Below are 18,644 nucleotides of genomic sequence, written 5' to 3'. Positions count from 1 at the left end.
TATCTGTGGACAAGCAAAATTGAACTCCACCGTCTCCGTTGATGAAGTCAAAGAATTTTGTCAAATTGGCCATGTACAGCGATTAGTGCTACTTTCTGCATTTCTGATGTGATGTGATGAAAGTTATGTTCATCATGGCTCCTGGGATGATTAGCCTCCATATTGCAATCCAAACTCTTTGGCCGCTGGGAGGAGGAACCTTGCGATGGGTTTCCCTGCGGCACTCAGAAGGAAGATTTGTCTGTCGTTACCGCATTCTGATCTGATTCCTTTCTTGAGGTGGTTATGGGATCTCCTTGGTCCCTGACCCGTTCTCTTCCAAGATATGGGGAAGTTGTGGTAGAAGTTGCAACAAGTTTTAGAGTCACAGCAGACCTTGTTGTTTGTCATTTGGCACCATGTTGGCATTTTGACCTCCAGAGTGATGGGAACAGTTGTATTATTTATTCAATGGTTACAGGTGTGAGGATTAATGTTAGATTGGTGGAATCAATAACCGAGGCCAGATTGTTTGAACTGCTGTATAAAAAACGGTATTTGGACAAATAGGAGTAAGCTGTAAAGTTTTGAACATTCAGCAAATTGGAAATGTAAGTATTCAGGCATATTTTCGAGGTGCAAAAATAAATGGGCAGTCATTATTTTTTTCAATGACCTATCCTTGCATTATAGAGGCATATTGAGTCATAAAGAACAGAAATAAACCCTTTGGCTCAAATCATTCACGCCAAGATGCTCCTTCTAAAGATAGTCCCATTTGTCCATGTTTGGCCCAGGCACCTCTAAATCTTGCTTCTTCATGTACCTATCCAAACATCTTTTAAATACTGTTACTGTATCTGACTCAACCACTTTCTAAAATGTCACCCATTCCTTCTCTCCAGAGATGCTGCCTGTCCCGCTGAGTTGCTCCAGCTTTTTGTGTCTATCTTCGGTTTAAACCAGCACGTGCAGTTTCTTCTTATACATACTTCCTCAGGTAGCTCGTTCTGTATACCAACCACCGTCTTTGTGAAAACGGTGCCTCTCAGATTCTATTAAATCTTTCTCCTCCAGTTATTGATTCCCCTACCTTACGGGAAAAAGATTCTGTGCATTCACTCTATCAGTTGCTCTCATGATTTTACACACCGCTAGAAGATATCCCCTCAGCCCCTCGCCCTATTTAGCAAAGATGTGAAGTGTACCGAGGCTGCAGAGTTGAGATGGGTATCTCTGGGCAGCTTTGGAACATGGAGCTGAGGAGGTGACCAGCGGATGGATGGGATGGGATGGGATGGGATGGGAGGCAGAGCATTGATAGTATTCGTGAGGATGTTGCCAGAGCTGGGGCAGTTTTATTAATGGGGAAACGTTGATTCATATCATGTAACTTCTCTTTATGGGACAGAGGAGGCTGCGGAGAAGTATCAGCAAGCCAGCCCCCATGTAAAAGGGCAATTGGAAGGGGCCATTTTCCTGGGGTTGGTAACCAGAGAAAAAAAGTGTTTGATTCTAGTGTTCACACTACCAGCTACAGAACAATTAAATTCTTACTCCCCGCAGCTTAACAGGCATTTAAACGTAAAGGCTCGGAAACACAAAGAATAGAAGGGTGAATATATATGGTGGGTGTATTTATATGGGATTGTATTGATGCTATGCCCTGTGTGTACACATTTAGTCACCCTGCCTGTATTTGTACCTGTGTTTGTGCAGGATTATCCGCCTCCAAGGAAAAGTGCATCTGACTGCCTGAATAACATGACAGAATACGTCGATAAAGATATTAATTTGTGCTGCAGCAAATGCCAACCAGGTAGGACTGCAGAGTACTCCCTCGATTTTGTTTTCAATGGTGGTAGATCTAACCTCGCTCGGTCAGATGTTTGAAATAATGGTGGGATTGATGGAAACCTTTTTCAATAATGAAGACACAAGGAACTACAGATGTTGTAATCTTTTCTAGCTTTCTCTTTGTCACCCACCCCAACCCCCACTCCAATCAGTCAGATGAAGGGGTCAGAGCTGAAACATGATCTATCATTAGCTCCATGGATGCTACTTCACCAGATGTATTGCTATGATAGGTCCCACTGCACAGAACATGGGGTTTGCACATCTGATAACAAGTTGTGTAAGATTGAAGTTGGGGTATGAGGAGGAGAAAGAGACTGTGGCCTGGTATCATATAGAGAGTTAATGGGAGGGAGGTGTGTGTGTGTGTGCGCATGCACAAGAGGATCCAGGGGAGAGAGCAGTTTAGGAAAAATAGGAGGCTGTTCTGGAGGAATCCACCCATTCACTCAAACCATGGTTGGTCTGTAATCTAAACTTTATTTACTTACAAAAATAAGGCACAAAGTGCTAGAGTAACTCAGCGGATTAGGCAGCAGAGATGCTGCCTGATGCACTGAATTACTCAGCACTTTGGGTTTTATTTTGTAAACCAGCATCTGCAGTTCCTTGTCTCTACCACATTTACTTATCTTGATACCACAAATTTCACACTGATGAGTCTGAATTTTGGGATCAATTCGTTAATTTGTAAATTTCCCCGATGTGGGACGCATAAAGGAATATATATATTATTATTAAACCAACTTACATTTATCAACCTTAGTTTTAAAAGCATGAATTGATCTCAATATTCACAGGCTTTTCCTGAAACACGTTGTAAATTCAGACTCGTCAGTGTGAAATTGTCTCGCTCCTATTTTGATATTGTTACCTTCATTTAGCGTCTGCCATTTCTTGTGACTCCATAGAAATCCATCTGTTATTAACATTAAAAGAATATAATTGGTGTTATGCTGGTTTTGCTATTCACGGACTCTTTATCTTAGTAGTTCAATGTTGTCATGTTAAAAGAGCATATTTGATTTGAACCACAGTATCTGGTGAAAGAATAAAAGGCTGAAAACGACAGACTTTTGGATTGGGAAGTGGTAGAGAGATAGGAAGTCTGATTGCGGGAGCATTTACACACGAATACGCATCAGACTGACGTGAGGCTTGCAAGTTCTAACTTACTCGGATACCATGAAATAAATTGTCGTCTTTCATTGTCGAGAAAGACAAACCGTTTTACTGTCTTTGAAGTCAGTACACGCTGTGGGAATCTGGGTGACGTCTGGGAAGTGAAGGGTTACAGCTTGATAGCTTGGTGTAATAACTGTAATCTCGTGCATGCAAGCACTTGTAGACAATACTCGGATTTAGTTTTCCCCTGAGATTAAGCGAAAAAAATAACAGGAATAGGATTAGTCTGTTCATTCCATCCAAGTTGTAAAGAAAACAATTATTATGACCTAAATTAACACTATCTTGTCCGCACCTTGTAGAGAACATCTTCTGGTCAATCTTTAACTCTCCAATGAAGGCACTAAATTATCCCACTCAGAGAAAAATACCTTCAATCAGATCTTGGAGACCAGGTTACCCAGTTAATTCTGTAATTGTTGGCAGTGATCCAACGCCCAGTGTGCCTGGTCACCTCCTCTGGCTCTAGCCATGATCCCAACCTGCACCCCCTCCATTAGAGGTCAGCCAGGCAAATCCAAACAGCCACAGCTTCCTCCACTTTACCCATGGTGTCCCTTTCACCTGAAGTGGCGGCACGGTAGCGCAGCGGTAGAGTTGCTGCTTTACAGCGAATGCAGCGCCGGAGACTCAGGTTCGATCCTGACTACGGGCGCTGCACTGTAAGGAGTTTGTACGTTCTCCCCGTGACCTGCGTGGGTTTTCTCCGAGATCTTCGGTTTCCTCCCACACTCCAAAGACGTACAGGTTTGTAGGTTAATTGGCTGGGTAAATGTAAAAATTGTCCCTAGTGGGTGTAGGATAGTGTTAATGTACGGGGATCGCTGGGCGGCACGGACTTGGAGGGCCGAAAAGGCCTGTTTCCGGCTGTATTTATATGATATGATATGATAATGCCAAAAGTGTTTCACAACCTGAGAGGGGGGGGGGGTTGGAAATGGGGACTGGGGCACAAGATGGAGTTTTGAGAGGGTCTTGGGACACCGAGCCTGCAGAAGAACCAAGAGCCTGGTCAAACGCACAGAGATCAAGTGTCACGGCTGGCTCCTGTAATGAGTTCACTATTTCATACCTTGGCAAAGCCAGGCCGAGGGTTCACTGCATTTAATCTGCACACGTCATCCTTTTAAGAGGAACCGATTTGTGCGTAGCTGTTGACGTTTGGTCTGTGGGACAATGTATACATTTACTCTATATAAATGAATCAAAATTGCAGAAGTTTCCACATGTGGAGTAATGCCAAGGTGAACTGTGGACTCGTGCTCTCTCTGGCTCTGACACTGCGTTGTCCGGGTATTGAACAGGTGACTCAGATTGGAGGTGGCATGTGGTCCATTTCCAGGAATGACTGATGAGTGTGTTGGAAAAAAATATTCAGACTCAGCTTGTAATTGGAAGGATTGCAGCTGAGATCCAGGATATTTCTGGCGCCCTGTATTAACACGGATCAGGCACCAGTTATCATTGTGAGTCAGAGAGAGTGAGTCAGGGAGGAAGCTCGACAACACAACTATGCCCTGAGAAACCCAAGCTTGCAAATGAAACTCTTGGTGGAGCTTTAGCAGAAATCGCTTGCAGGACTTTTTTTTTTGTCTTGCACTTCCTGTAAGAGCACTGCTGCCTGTAATGAGGCAGAAACTTGTGACCACAGGGCAGGGCAACCCAATAGAACAGAAGCCTGCATAAACATGATCAGGGTGGGCTTTGCCCCTCTCTCTCTCTCTCTCCCTCACCCTCCCGTCTCTCTCTCTCTCTCTCTCTCTCCCTCACCCTCCCGTCTCTCTTTCTTTCTCTCTTTCTCTCTCTCTCTCTCTCTCTCTCTCTCTCTCTCTCTCTCTCTCTCTCTCTCTCTCTCTCTCTCTCTCTCTTTTTCTCTTTCTCTCTCTCTTTTTCTCTTTCTCTCTTTCTCTCTCTCTCTCTCTCTCTCTCTCTCTCTCTCTCTCTCTCTCTCTCTCTCTCTCTCTCTCTCTCTCTCTCTCTCTCTCTTTAGCTCTCGTGTTCCTTTTTCTCTCACATGCACTCTATCTCAACCTTGCTCTCCTTCACCTCTGTCTCGCAGCTGTCTCTCATCCCACTCTCAGAATCTCGGCCCGTCTGTCCAAACCGCCCCATCTCCCTTGCCACTCCTCGCTCCTCTTTGCTGTTTCGCCTCCTCTCCCTCGCCCCCTCCTCTGTCTCTCTTGACTCCCCGCGCTGTCTGCCTTGTCCTCTTTCTCTCTGTTTCCCTCTCACCCCCTCTCCCTGTCTTGACTCTTTCTCTCTTGCCCTCTGCGTTTCTCTCTTGCCCTCTGCGTTTCTCTCTTGCCCTCTGCGTTTCTCTCTTGCCCTCTGCGTTTCTCTCTTGCCCTCTGCGTTTCTCTCTTGCCCTCTGCGTTTCTCTCTTGCCCTCTGCGTTTCTCTCTTGCCCTCTGCGTTTCTCTCTTGCCCTCTGCGTTTCTCTCTTGCCCTCTGCGTTTCTCTCTTGCCCTCTGCGTTTCTCTCTTGCCCTCTGCGTTTCTCTCTTGCCCTCTCTGTTTCTCTCTTGCCCTCTCTGTTTCTCTCTTGCCCTCTCTGTTTCTCTCTTGCCCTCTCTGTTTCTCTCTTGCCCTCTCTGTTTCTCTCTTGCCCTCTGTGTTTCTCTCTTGCCCTCTGTTTCTCTCTTGCCCTCTGTGTTTCTCTCTTGCCCTCTCCGTTTCTCTCTTGCCCTCTCCGTTTCTCTCTTGCCCTCTCTGTTTCTCTCTTGCCCTCTCTGTTTCTCTCTTGCCCTCTGTGTTTCTCTCTTGCCCTCTGCGTTTCTCTCTTGCCCTCTGCGTTTTTCTCTTGCCCTCTGTGTTTCTCTCTTGCCCTCTCTGTTTCTCTCTTGCCCTCTGCGTTTCTCTCTTGCCCTCTGCGTTTCTCTCTTGCCCTCTGTTTCTCTCTTGCCCTCTGTGTTTCTCTCTCGCCCTCTGTGTTTCTCTCTCGCCCTCTGTGTTTCTCTCTTGCCCTCTGTGTTTCTCTCTCGCCCCTTCCCTCTCACCGTGAGTGTTGATCTCTACTTCGCCATCTCACACTGACTCTCGCATTCAACTGCTTGTTCACGTCTCGCTGTTAAAACCTTGTTCTGCTGCTTCTGAGACAATGAAGGGCAGTAGGTCCTTGTGCTGAACTCTTACCCGTGAGAAGCACCCCTTTAGGTTAGAACCCTCTATAATTTGCTTTGTACTGATGAGGAAGATACTGAGCCTCTTGCACCTCAATGCCTGATGGGTCAGATGCAATGCCTGATGGGTCAGATGCAATGCCTGATGGGTCAGATGCAATGCCTGATGGGTCAGATGCAATGCCTGATGGGTCAGATGCAATGCCTGATGGGTCAGATGCAATGCCTGATGGGTCAGATGCAATGCCTGATGGGTCAGATGTACCCCTCTCAGTTTCTCTCAGCTGTCCCCACCCAGATGTGTAGTTCCACTCTCATGAGTTCTAGGAGCAGAAATAGGCCATTCAGCCCATCAAGTCTACTCCGCCATTTCATCGTGACTGATCCCTCTTTACCTCTCAACCACTTTCTCCTGCCTTCTCCCCAAGCCCCTGACACCCTTACTATTCAAGAATCTATCAATCTCCGCCCATTGACATGGTCTCTACAACCATCTGTGGCAATGAATCGAATTTCACTGTACCTTAATCTACTCACTATCCCGCGGTCTAGGCTTAAGCTCAGGGGTGACCTCGCTTTTGCGGTTGCAGCTCCTAGACTGTGGAACAGCATCCCTCTCCCCATCAGAACTGCCCCCTCCATCGACTCCTTTAAGTCCAGGCTCAAAACCTATTTCTACTCCCTAGCGTTTGAGGCTCATTGAGGAGGCGCTGTGAACTGTTTGCGTGCTACTGTATGTTTCATTTTTTTCCTTAGTACCTAATCAGATGTACAGCACTTTGGTCAACGTGGGTTGTTTTTAAATGTGCTATACAAATAAAATTGACTTGACTTGACTTGACTTGACTTAATTGGGACACGTGACAATAAAATACCTTTGATCCTTTGAATTCCACAGATTCGCCACCCTCTGACTAAATAAATTCCTCTTCTGTGAGACTCCAGCGGCTGAATTTCTAAGGCTCAGCAGCAGGAGGTCAGGCTGTAAAGCTGCTCTCCAAACTACACCTCCTTCTCCTCCTCCTCCTCCGCCGCTCACTCCCACTCCAGTCACTGCTCTCCCTGACCCTCAGCCTCTGACCCTCAGCCTCTGACCCTTCTTCCGGCACTCCCTGCTTCCCCCCCTCGCTCTGGCTCTGAGAGATCTCTGCTCAGTGCCAGCGTAGAGAATAGGAAATGGTTGCATTAACTGATTGTAAAACATTCCGGAAATGATCATTGAGGAACTGGAGCCAGAGTGGGGGTCTGAGAGAGGCGAGACCGTGATAAATGATAAACTCCTTGTCTTGGTCTTCAGGAAACTGAGTCATCCAAGTCCTGTTAACACTTTCAGGAATGCAAGGGGTAAGGTAAAACTTTACACCATCTCCTGGTCTAACCTAGGCCCTTGCTTTTGTTGAGCGTCTAAGATGAAAGATCACATAGACGTAGACATAGAACAGTGTGGCACAGGAACACTCGGCCCACAATGTCCTTGCCAAACATGATGCCAAGATAAAGTGAAGATAGGCACAAAGTGCTGGAGTAACTCAACGGGTCAGACAGTATCTCTGGAGAAAAAGGGTGATGTTTTGGATCGGGACCCTTCTTCATTAAACCCCTTTGCTTGTACATGATCCATATCCCTCCGTTCCCTGCATGTCCATGTGCTTATCCAAATGCCTCTTAAACACCACTATTGTTTCTGCCTCCACCACCACCCCTCGTCAGCATCTTTACTTCAGGTTCCTCCTGTGACTGGGTTGAACGTCAACTTACCCCAGCGTCCCTGTGCTGACGTACACACTGGGATTTGCCGCCTCTGCCTGAGAGTTTCTAGTCTTGGATGGCGGTGTGCCCTGGTTTACGCGATCTTGTCTGTGTTACAGGTACCCACGTGGTCCAGCTTTGCACAAAGGAGATGGATACACAATGCAAGCCCTGCGGTGATAAGCAGTTCTTGGAATATTGGAACAAGCTGAAGAAGTGCAAGGGATGTGAAGCTCAGTGCTCGGACGGTACGTGAGGGGAGTCTGGTTACTCAGCAGGGATGAGGTTGCCAAAGTATCTCTGGTCAGGGTCTAGAGAGAGGTCAGCCAGTGATCCCTGTAGTTGGGGAACGGGCTAGTGGTCTTGGTCTTGCGATGGGATCAAGGTTAGCACGGCCTTCGTGATCGAGTATGTTGCTGTTGCTCACCTCTGGGGCTCCTCAGTGTTCCAGGGTTCCTGCTGGAGTTGATATTCTGACGAGAGGAGGGGGGGGGGGGGGAGACACATCCTCACTACTGTACCCCACAATCCATGGAATAAGCTCTGACCTCGCCCTTGCATCCCTATCATATGTCAGTCCATGCATCATCACCTGACCTCGGCCTTCAGCTCAAGGAGTGGGTCAGGGAAGACCGGGCACGAATACCTTGGGAATGGCTGCTTGAGGCAGCAAGAGGCTGATTCTCACTCGGGGTGGCATCACAGAAATGAGAAGAGGATATTCCAGGCTTTCATCCCCACACCTTTGGAATCCCAAGGATTTCTCCAGACTTTACCTGGAGTGTGTTGTAATTGTGAAAATTAATGACAATCTGGGAGTTCAGTTAGGAACAACCTCCCTTGCTTCTCTCCCCTTCCCTTGAGCTGTGCCACACACTCTCAACACTTTCACAGCCGTTCTGCAGTTCAACATGAAAGGCTCCTTCCTTTGTTTGTCCATGGATGCAGCCGACAATTGCGATGTGTTCAGCCAAATTGTGCTGCCAAATGAACAATGATTTGCAGCTTCCCACAGAAAATAATTTGGACAAATCCCAAGAACATCTGAACCAATCTGACATGGTGAGCAAAACACAATGTGCTGGAGGAACTCAGCGGGTCAGGCAGCATCCGTGGAGAGAATGAATAGATGACGTTTCGGGTCGGGACCCACCGTGTTTGACCCACCCTTCAAACATACCTCCTGAACCAAACCTTTAGTTATCTGCTGCAATAATGCGCTCGGACTTGACTTTTCTTTGATAATACCTTGCTGTGCTAGAGATTGGCATGACACAATAGATGTGTGTAAATGGGTATGGAACGCTGCTGAGGAATTGGTGCTGTATAAATGGAAGCTGGTTGCTTGAGGATAGCTCAGCACCTGTGAAGGTACATTAGTTATTCGAGTTGTGGCAGCCAATGGAGGGTTTGGTTTTGGATCTGCTGCTGGGAATCGGCATTGTTTGAGATACAAGGTACTCATACATAGTTCCATGGAAGTTGTACAAATCACATCCCTTTGCATCCTAATGTCAGCACCATGTCTTCCTCCTCACCCCTCTACTACAGACCAGGACGAGGTTCAGTCCTGCACACTGACCACTATGAGGATGTGTCTCTGCCAAGAGGGATCCCATTGCATTGATGCTTCTGGTAAGACGTGTAACCAATGCCAGAAACACTTTGAATGCAAGGAAGGTCAGGGAGTCACCGTGCAAGGTATGGCCAGGTCACTTTTGGGGATCACTGGGTTTCATGAGGGTGCGATGTTCCTGCAAGGTCTAAACCTCTGTTTATGATTTCTAGGAACGAAACATGCCGATGTGAAATGTGCTCCATGTGCTTCTGGAACATTCTCTGACAGAGTCTCTTCCACTGAGCCCTGCAGACCGCACACTGAGTAAGTGTTTCATTGCATTATGCTGATGTTTGTGGCTTTCTGAGAAGTTATCACTCTGCTTCTCATGGACACACGGGTGGCCTCAGATAGTCACTGCTGAGTTACATCGTGGGCTGAGTACAAGGTAAAGCTCCTGCACCACTCCATCAACTACTCCCAGCACAAGACAGCTTGGTCTTGATATTGAGAAAGGAAAGGTCACACGCGCACACATGCAGCTGCGAAAAAAGAGCAGCTGACTCGTGCAACAAAATAAATACATGTGCGTGGGAACATGAACAAGGGAAAGCATGGATTTTGGAAACTGTGGGATATTGTAATTCGCTTGGGTGCTTGCTGCAGTTTGCATTGATTTCCCACCTGCTGCTTTCATTTGTGTCCTCGGACTTCACTCGAGGAATGCACAAGATTTGATGTGCTGCTTGGTTTGCAGGTGTGCAGTGCTGGGGAGAAAGACTTTACATGAGGGAAACAACGGGAAAGACACAGTTTGCAGCTATGAATCACAAGCACAGCCCCCGACTCTGAGGAACATTGTTGCAACGGTTGCAGGTGGTCCTCCACTGACACAGGTATGAGCGCCCCACTCTTGCCATTAGTTGATATCAACTCCCCTCACTGCACCGGTCAGTGGTCCATTCGGAGTAAGGCAGTCTCATTAACCTCGCTCTGGGTTCTTCGGGGTTTGCTTAAGGCTTTGGTGTTGACTCACAGTCTGCTTTGCCTCACTGTCCAGGTCACATCTGAGACTGAGGTGGAACCAACAAACAAGACTCTTCCAGTGGGAGAACCTCCCGTGCACCACATTCCTCGTTCCTGGTTGCTGGGTGAGTTTGAAAGTTTATTTTTCTATTCCCACAAGCCACACTTGACCTGGTGTCCCAGCAGACTCCATCCCCGGTGAGGGATGGAACCTCCTTGCAGGAGTGGTGGAGGAGTCTGCATCCCTCTCCCCTGGGCTGGGGGAGGCTGGTTGGACTGTGCAGCCTCATCATGCTCCAACTTGTAGACATGTCCGCTCCACCCATGGCCTTGCAACTCTCCATCAAATCTGGTCTATGGGGGGGATGAAACCCAACAACCTCTGATCCAAGGCCATGGTTTAGTTCAGTGATACAGCATGGAAACAGGCCCTTCGTCCCACTAAGTTCACACCGACCATTGATCACACTAGTTCTGAGTTATCCCACTTTCACATCCACTCCCCACACACTAGGGGCAATTTACAGCAGTCAATTAACCTACAAAGCAGCACGTCTTTGGGATGTGGGAGGAAACTGGAACACCTGGAGGAAATCCACAAGGTCACTGGGAGAACGTGCCAATTCCCCACAGACAGCACCCTAGGTCAGGATTGAACCCGGGTCTCTAGCGCTGTGAGGCCGCAGCTCTACCAGCCCTTGGTAATGCAGTGATCTCAACCAAACAGTGCCTCTACCTCCCCTCACATTGATTTGTCTCAGTGTTAATATTGAACTTGCTTCTGTTATTTTCCAGGAATTGGCTTCGGGACTTTTGCCTTTATCATTTTGGTAGTTGTGGCAACGGTCTGTGTCCTTCAGAAGAGAAAAGGTACAGTGAGTCATAGAAACATAGAAACATAGGTGCAGGAGTAGGCCGTTCGGCCCTTCGAGCCATCACCGCCATTCTATATGTTCATGGCTGATCATCTAAAATCAGTACCCAGTTCCTGTTTTTTCCCCCCATATCCCTTTATTCCTTTAGCTCTAAGAGTCACTTTGTGGCCTTGAGTCTCTGCTGCTGCCTGCCCTCTGGTGGCCATCCCAGCCACTGCCTGTGAGTGGAGCTCCCAGCCTCTCACAGTGAATGCCTGTGATCTGCGCAGCTTGAACTCATTGTCTGGTTCAAAGTGTCGATCCCCTCTCCTTGCCTGGCTCTGAGCTCCCACGACAGTGTTGACTCTTAACACTTACGTGGCTGAACAAACCACTTGCTCATATCAAATCATGGCGTAAAAGTGCAATGGGAAATCCAAACCTACCTGGGGCCATTTTGGACACGGTCATCTTTGTAAATTCTTCATCATGAACATCAGGAGACTTTGGCCTCCATTGGGAGAGCAGTCCACCAGATCATAGCCCTTAGTCACGATCCCTGGGCATGTCCAGTCTGACCAGCAGGACAAATCCACCAGTGGTTCATAGTCGGGAGAAAGTGGCTCTGGAAGTCTTCAGTGTCTTCTGTGGAACCCATGTGGTCTTGTGGCATTAACTTAAACAGACAAGGATAAACTCTCCTGATTACCGACTGCCCTGGTTCAGCTGAGAGATTGTAACTTCAACCGCTGTGCATCATGTGGAAGAAGCAGTTAGTGCACTCTGGATGAGAGACTCGAATGCCTGTTGTCAGGAGTAACCCATTGGTTGAGTTACTGCTGCTGACGATGAAAGAATCTCTGTAAAGGATAAGCCTATTCAACCCTGACTCACCAATCTTACCTGTCACTGCTGCATCAGCCTGCAATTGATCAAAGTAACCACTGTACAATCCTTGTGGAGACTAACTCTGAGGCAACCATGTTGCACTGTGGGCAATTGGAAGCACAGGAACCATACTCCACCATCCATCCTTGTGGCCCAACGCCTTGCTCTCCACAAAGTCCATCACATTAGAAGATCACTGGACAGCTGATTCACCTCCTGACTCCCCAAAACTTTAGACAGACACAAAAAGCTGGAGTAACTCAGCGGGTCAGGCAGCATCTCTGGAGAAAAGGAATATGTGACGTTTCAGGTTGAGACCCTTCTTTTCAGACTGAGAGTCGGGGGAAAGGGAAACGAGAGAGATAGACGGTGATATAGAGACATACTTCCTTCTTGGGCTGGCCTGGATGAGCGGAACTGCATGCGTACACGTTCCAGGACAAAGCAGGGCACCTGCCTGGTAATTGTAGATGGTCACACCCTCCACCATAATGTGTGAGTGCAAAATGCACAGCAGCAACTCACCAAGGCTGCTTCAGCAGCTCTCCCCAAGCCTGCAGCTCCAACCACAGTACTGGAGCCTGGAGCTGGTGCACAGTAACATCACCACCTGCAGGTTCCCCACCGAGAGGCAGACCGACCGGCCTCCCTTGGCAATGTGTTACAGTCTCTTCATGGTCACTGGGTCACAATTCTGCAGCTCCAAAAAGGCAGCAAGTCAACCAGGTGACTCACAACCCTCCAGGGGAACGGTTTTGTCAGTGATGTCAACGTTCCATTCAAGAATAAATAAAACATGTCATTTGGGAATAGGGAACATTCATTCCTCCACTGTTGTTCCCCCACTGGTGAGTTTGGCACTCCTGGATTGAGACCTGTATTCCTCATCCACCCTACATAATTGATTTAACTCTTTTTTTCTTCTCCTTGTTGTTCCCACAGGGCGGGAGCCTGATCCTAAAGATGAAGTGGTAAGGATTAAAGTTCTCTGTCAACAGATTTTGCATGTGAGCCCACTGACCAAGCTCAGGCAACAGGGCCAGATAGAGAGATACAGCACAGAAACAGGCCTTCAGTCCACCGACTTGGGGCTACTCACTATCCCGCGGTCTTGGCTTAAGCTCAGGGGTGACCGTGCTTTTGCGGTTGCAGCTCCTAGACTGTGGAACAGCATCCCTCTCCCCATCAGAACTGCCCCCTCCATCGACTCCTTTAAGTCCAGGCTCAAAACCTATTTCTACTCCCTAGCGTTTGAGGCCCTCTGAGGGGGCGCTGTGAACTGTTTATGTATGTGCTGTTATGTTTGTGTGCCATTGTATGTTCGTTCTTAGTACCTGAACTGATGTATAGCACTTTGGTCAACGTGGGTTGTTTTTAAATGTGCTGTACAAATAAAATTGACTTGACTTGACACCGAGTCCGCACTGACCATCAGCCACTCAGTTGTATTAATCATTCTTTAACCCCATTTTAAAAATTCTCCCCTTACTCTCAACTCCCCCAGTTTCTTCCACTCACCTATACACTAGATATAATTTAGAGGCCAAATAACCTACCAACTTCCAGGCCCACGGTGTAAGGGAGGAAACTAGAGCACCGGTGGGAACTAGAGCACAGGGAGAATATAGAAACTAGGTGCAGGAGTTGGCCATTCGGCCCTTCGAGCCTGCACCACCATTCAATATGATCATGGCTGATCATCCAACTCAGTATCCCATACCTGCCTTCCCTCCATACCCCCTGATCCCTTTAGCCACAATGTGCAACCTGCACTCTGAACAGCATTGGAGGTCAGGATTGAACCCAGTTCTCTGGCGCCACTGTGCTGTGCCACGCTTTGAATGTCGTGTGTCGCAGGCTCCCTTGGCTTGCTCCACTCCACACATCACTGGAGACAACGGGAGAGTTCCCTCTCGGGGTAGGATCAGTGGTGACCTCCCGCCACAAGGGGCCACAGTACAGCCTTCCTACAATGCACAATTGTTCCATTAGTAGGAGCCAGGAGTTAAGTGTTAATCTGAAGTGGGAGAAGGGTAGTAAATACACAGAGTAAATAACATAATACAATGAGTGCAGATTTTAAAATAGTATGCCATTCCTTTTCTCTTGCCTCGTAACAGGGTGCTGATCATTGTTGGGGCGGGGGGGGGAGGCTGTGTAGTGAGGGAAGGGGTTACGGGGGGAAGGGGTTACGGGGGGAAGGGGTTACGGGGGGAAGGGGTTACGGGGGGAAGGGGTTACGGGGGGAAGGGGTTACGGGGGGAAGGGGTTCCGGGGGGAAGGGGTTCCGGGGGGAAGGGGTTACGGGAGGAAGGGGTTCCGGGGGGAAGGGGTTCCGGGGGGAAGGGGTTCCGGGGGGAAGGGGTTCCGGGGGGAAGGGGTTACGGGGGGGAAGGGGGTTACGGGGGGAAGGGGTTCCGGGGGGAAGGGGTCACAGGGGGAAGGGGTCACAGGGGAAGGGGTCACAGGGGGAAGGGGTTTGGGGAGAAGGATAGAGAGGTGCATCAACACTTTGTGGAGAAAGTGATGATGTTCTTGAGATGTTTTTATTAACCATTTACTTCCTCCGCCAGCCTCTGAAGAACATGGGCCAAGTGGAGACGATCTGTTTAATTAGTGAGAGTGAAACCAAGCAGGTCGCTGGGAGTAGGACCTGCGAGAGGAATGGTGGACCAGGGTCACTGGGCGACCATCGCTATTCATTGTCCAGGTCCAGCAGCGAAGAGTCGCGAGGCCACAGGAAGAAGTCGGAAGCGGGAAGTGGCCTGAAGGAGGAGGATCAGCTGCAGACTCGCGTTGCCCTTATCAGCAATGATTCACAGGTGGATTGTCAAGAAGACCAGGGATACATCAGCCGGGAATCCCGGCCCAGCTCAGGTAAGACAAGGCCAGGTTCATGGAGTTTACATTTAAATCCATACCCGGGACGGAGCAGTCTGGACATGGACAGTCAATGCTGACATCTGATCCAGACCTGGCCCAAAATCCAAACATCAAGCAGAAGACCCCAAACCTTTGCTCAGGAGGCAAAGATGTACTACTAGGCAAAGAACAGAACTGCCCAGTGTTCAATTCACCAGTGTGTTGGTGTGTGAGCCTACCCAACTACCCACAGTACGAGATGAAAGTTGGTTTCTGTAGACTGTCACTCCTGGAAATTAGTGCCTTGATCGAGTTCAGCCAGGGAGTGGCTTGGTCCCTTCATCAAGTGAATTGAGTGGCCAACTCCCCTGAGGCAGTGGCTTCCACTCAGAGGCTGTGGCCCCGCTCCACTGGAGTTCCATGTGATGTGGTGTCCCTGAATGCAGTAGTCCCTGTGAAGGGCTATTTCCCTGAATCCAGAGCTCTCGTGATACAAAGGTTGGTTTAGAACGGAGATGAGGAAGAACTTTTTCAGTCAGAGAGTGGTGAAGGTGTGGAATTCTCTGCCTCAGAAGGCAGTGGAGGCCAGTTCGTTGGATGCTTTCAAGAGAGAGCTGGATAGAGCTCTTAAGGATAGCGGAGTGAGGGGGTATGGGGAGAAGGCAGGAAGGGGGTACTGATTGAGAGTGATCAGCCATGATCACATTGAATGGCGGTGCTGGCTCGAAGGGCTGAATGGCCTACTCCTGCACCTATTGTCTATTGTCTATTGTCACTGATTGGTGTGTCTTTGTTCAGGAACCCCTTCACCTATCATGGAATTCAGTGGAAACCCAACGGTGAGTGTCACAATAAACACCGGCAAGTGTTTCGTCAACTGCTACCATTGTCAGGAGGACAAGTCCTCTGGCCAAGGGTTGGATGTGGACCAGAATCACGCTCCAGAGGAGGAGCAGGGGATTGAAATGGATGAGGGGTTCCCAATCCAGGAGGAACAGAGGGATTCGGATTCGGAGAAGTGGAAGGAGCATGGTGCTTCGGTGGTGGCAATGCACACGGACTGCTGGCTGGACAGCTCAGTGCCGCATCAGGAGGAAGGGAAGGAGTCGCATCTTCCTGTTCAAGACACATCTGGGAATGTTTACTGAGTGTGGAATGAAGGTCACTAAATGGCCTGGATATCTGTGCTGAAGCCACTGGAGAGCTTTGAATGAGGCTCCTGTTTAACTTACTGGTGCTCATTCCCCTGTGAAATTTCAAACTCGTCCTACGTGAACCCAGCGACCGGGAATGGAGAATCTGCCGGGATCTTCAGAGCTGCCGTTGTTTTTTTAAAAAAGAGCAGCTTTCATGATTATGACAACAGTGAACCATTCACACGCTGTTACTGAGGCCAATAAAAGCCTAGTGCTCCCCAACGACCAGCAAAACACTGCCCAGTTCGCTCGCAACAGCAACAGACAGGCAAGGAGGGACATCTGCCCCATCCAACCTGTCTCACCCAGTGAAACTCTCCACGTGTCACGATTTATTCCACTATCTTCTTCACCCAAATCCTCCGGTGGCCTGTCGGAGGATAAAGGCAGGGGAAATTCCGTTATGGCTCCCTCTTGCTCCCGATTGAGGAAGGGACCACATGTAGTACCTACCCCTGCCAGAAACAAGGCTATGTTCCCCACTACCTCTCCCAGCACCAACTTGATACAGGGTTCTTTTGGTGTTCACTGCCAAGGCAAGAATCTGTTCCAGTGCTGCCTTCTTCCCTGAAGACCCTGCTATCTGGCCTTCTAACCCAAGGTAAATTGGTTCTTGTACAACCTGGTGACCCCATATTCCCCAAACAATTTAAGTGAAATGGGCATAGATGCCTTGGAGATTAAAAGAACAGGATGATCTGATGGAAACACCCACAAGCCTCTCGTTGGCTTGAAGCGGGGTAGTTTCCCCTGAATGGGGAGCCCGGAACTGGAGCTCAGGGTAAGGAGCAGTTGTTGAAAAATTGATGAAAAGCAATGTCTTCACTTTGGAACTTCCTGCTCCAGGGGGCTGGATGCTCAGCAACTGAGTGTAGTTAAGAGGTAGAAATATGGATTTCTGGTTTAATGGAATGGTGTATCTGGGGAATGGATGGGTTGTCTTGAGGAAAGTCAGGGGTCTATATCGCTGATGTCCCTGATCTCATGGACCTGGAACAAACTGTCAACTCAAAAACAGCCCATTCCTTCATCACCACATACATTTTAGTCAGATCACCGTGAAATCTTTTCTCCAAAGTGCAGAGACTCAACTCGTGCATATCTTCCTCATTCTACGCTGCTCCCACAGAGCTCAGTCCTGTGAAGTTCTGATGTTCCATCTGCAGGGGTCCATTTCATGTCAGGACCTGCACAGTTCCATGTTTGGACATTTAATGAGCTCTTGATAGTTTTTGTTTTCACACTCCAACTTTCTGAAACTAACGCAACTTCATCAAACATCATTTGAAAGTAGCTTATTCAGATATTCCATTACACACACTGGGTTAAAAATAGCAAATGTAAATGTGAATCTATATAAATGTAGTTAATTTCAGAATTATTAGCGAGCAAATATTGATTTTAAATCAATACCTTTTCACTTCTCCCTCCCATCCAACACCATCTTCACTGCTCTTTCAGAGCTTGTCTGTCTCTCTATCCCTCTACTTTTTCCATTCCTTTCATTTCCCTTCTCTCTATTCCATTCTCTCTTTTGAAGGTTCTCCTGATCTCTCGTACTTCTCTCTCTCATGCTACTCGGTGTCTCTCTGTTTCTCTGTCTCTCGTCTGTCTGTCTGTGTGTGTGTGTGTGTGTCTCTCTCTCTCTCTCTCTCTCTCTCTCTCTCTCTCTCTCTCTCTCTCTCTCTCTCTCTCTCTCTCTCTCTCTCTCTCTCTCTCTCTCTCTCTCTCTCTCTCTCTCTCTCTCTCTCTCTCTCTCTCTCTGTCTCTGTCTCGCTCTGTCTCTCTTGAAATTAAATGAAAGAATAGTGAATATGCAAGAGAGGGTAGAGTGTGGATGATATAAATAAGCTTTTTTTCTGTATAATGGCACATAATAAATACTTTTGTACTAATTTGTATGTTTTATAGAAATAATGGGGATTGAAACAGCTTCCTTTAATCCCAAACCATTCAACAATGTTTAACATGGGTACAGTGGGTGAGTTGGTGTGTATGCAGAAGCCCCATGGTATTATGAGAGTGTTGCCCTGTGCTCCTTCCTTTCATCCCTACTTGGGAACTTGGTGGTGAGAGCACACTGTCCAGAAATGACACATACAGATGTTGGTTATACAAGAACATAGAAAGTACAGCACACAATGTCTATTCGGAATATGATGCCAAAACCACCTCTTACCTGCCTACGCCAAATCCTTATCCCTCAATGTGCCATTCCAATAGTCTCGTAAAAGGCCACTATTGCATCTGCATCCATCCGCACCTCAAGTGAACACACCAGTGCAGTCCTAGTAACAGCAGGACTAGCCTGGTGTTTGACCAATGTCTTCATTCACGTTCTTCAGTGCTATTGGAAATCGGTCTGAAAGTAA

The 18,644-nt window shown here is 48.0% G+C and overlaps 1 protein-coding gene across 1 annotated transcript in view; it reads left to right on the top strand.

Moving 5' to 3' along the window:
• tnfrsf1b (tumor necrosis factor receptor superfamily, member 1B) overlaps window positions 1-18,024 on the top strand; it is a 29,326-nt gene extending 11,302 nt beyond the window's left edge. The window contains exons 2-11 of the mRNA XM_078425148.1: window positions 1,699-1,798; window positions 8,008-8,136; window positions 9,440-9,589; window positions 9,677-9,770; window positions 10,204-10,342; window positions 10,507-10,597; window positions 11,268-11,342; window positions 13,157-13,185; window positions 14,788-15,091; window positions 15,875-18,024. Coding sequence (XP_078281274.1) covers window positions 1,699-1,798; window positions 8,008-8,136; window positions 9,440-9,589; window positions 9,677-9,770; window positions 10,204-10,342; window positions 10,507-10,597; window positions 11,268-11,342; window positions 13,157-13,185; window positions 14,788-15,091; window positions 15,875-16,224 — 1,461 coding nt within the window. The 3' untranslated portion in view covers window positions 16,225-18,024. The remainder of the gene's footprint in view (window positions 1-1,698; window positions 1,799-8,007; window positions 8,137-9,439; window positions 9,590-9,676; window positions 9,771-10,203; window positions 10,343-10,506; window positions 10,598-11,267; window positions 11,343-13,156; window positions 13,186-14,787; window positions 15,092-15,874) is intronic.
• Window positions 18,025-18,644: the final 620 nt, after the last annotated feature.

Source organism: Rhinoraja longicauda, chromosome 30 (assembly GCF_053455715.1).
Source record: "Rhinoraja longicauda isolate Sanriku21f chromosome 30, sRhiLon1.1, whole genome shotgun sequence".
In the NCBI taxonomy this organism is placed as follows: Eukaryota; Metazoa; Chordata; class Chondrichthyes; order Rajiformes; family Arhynchobatidae; genus Rhinoraja; species Rhinoraja longicauda.
The sequence above is the reverse complement of the archived record's forward strand: the minus strand, read 5'-3'. Positions and strand labels throughout refer to the sequence as shown.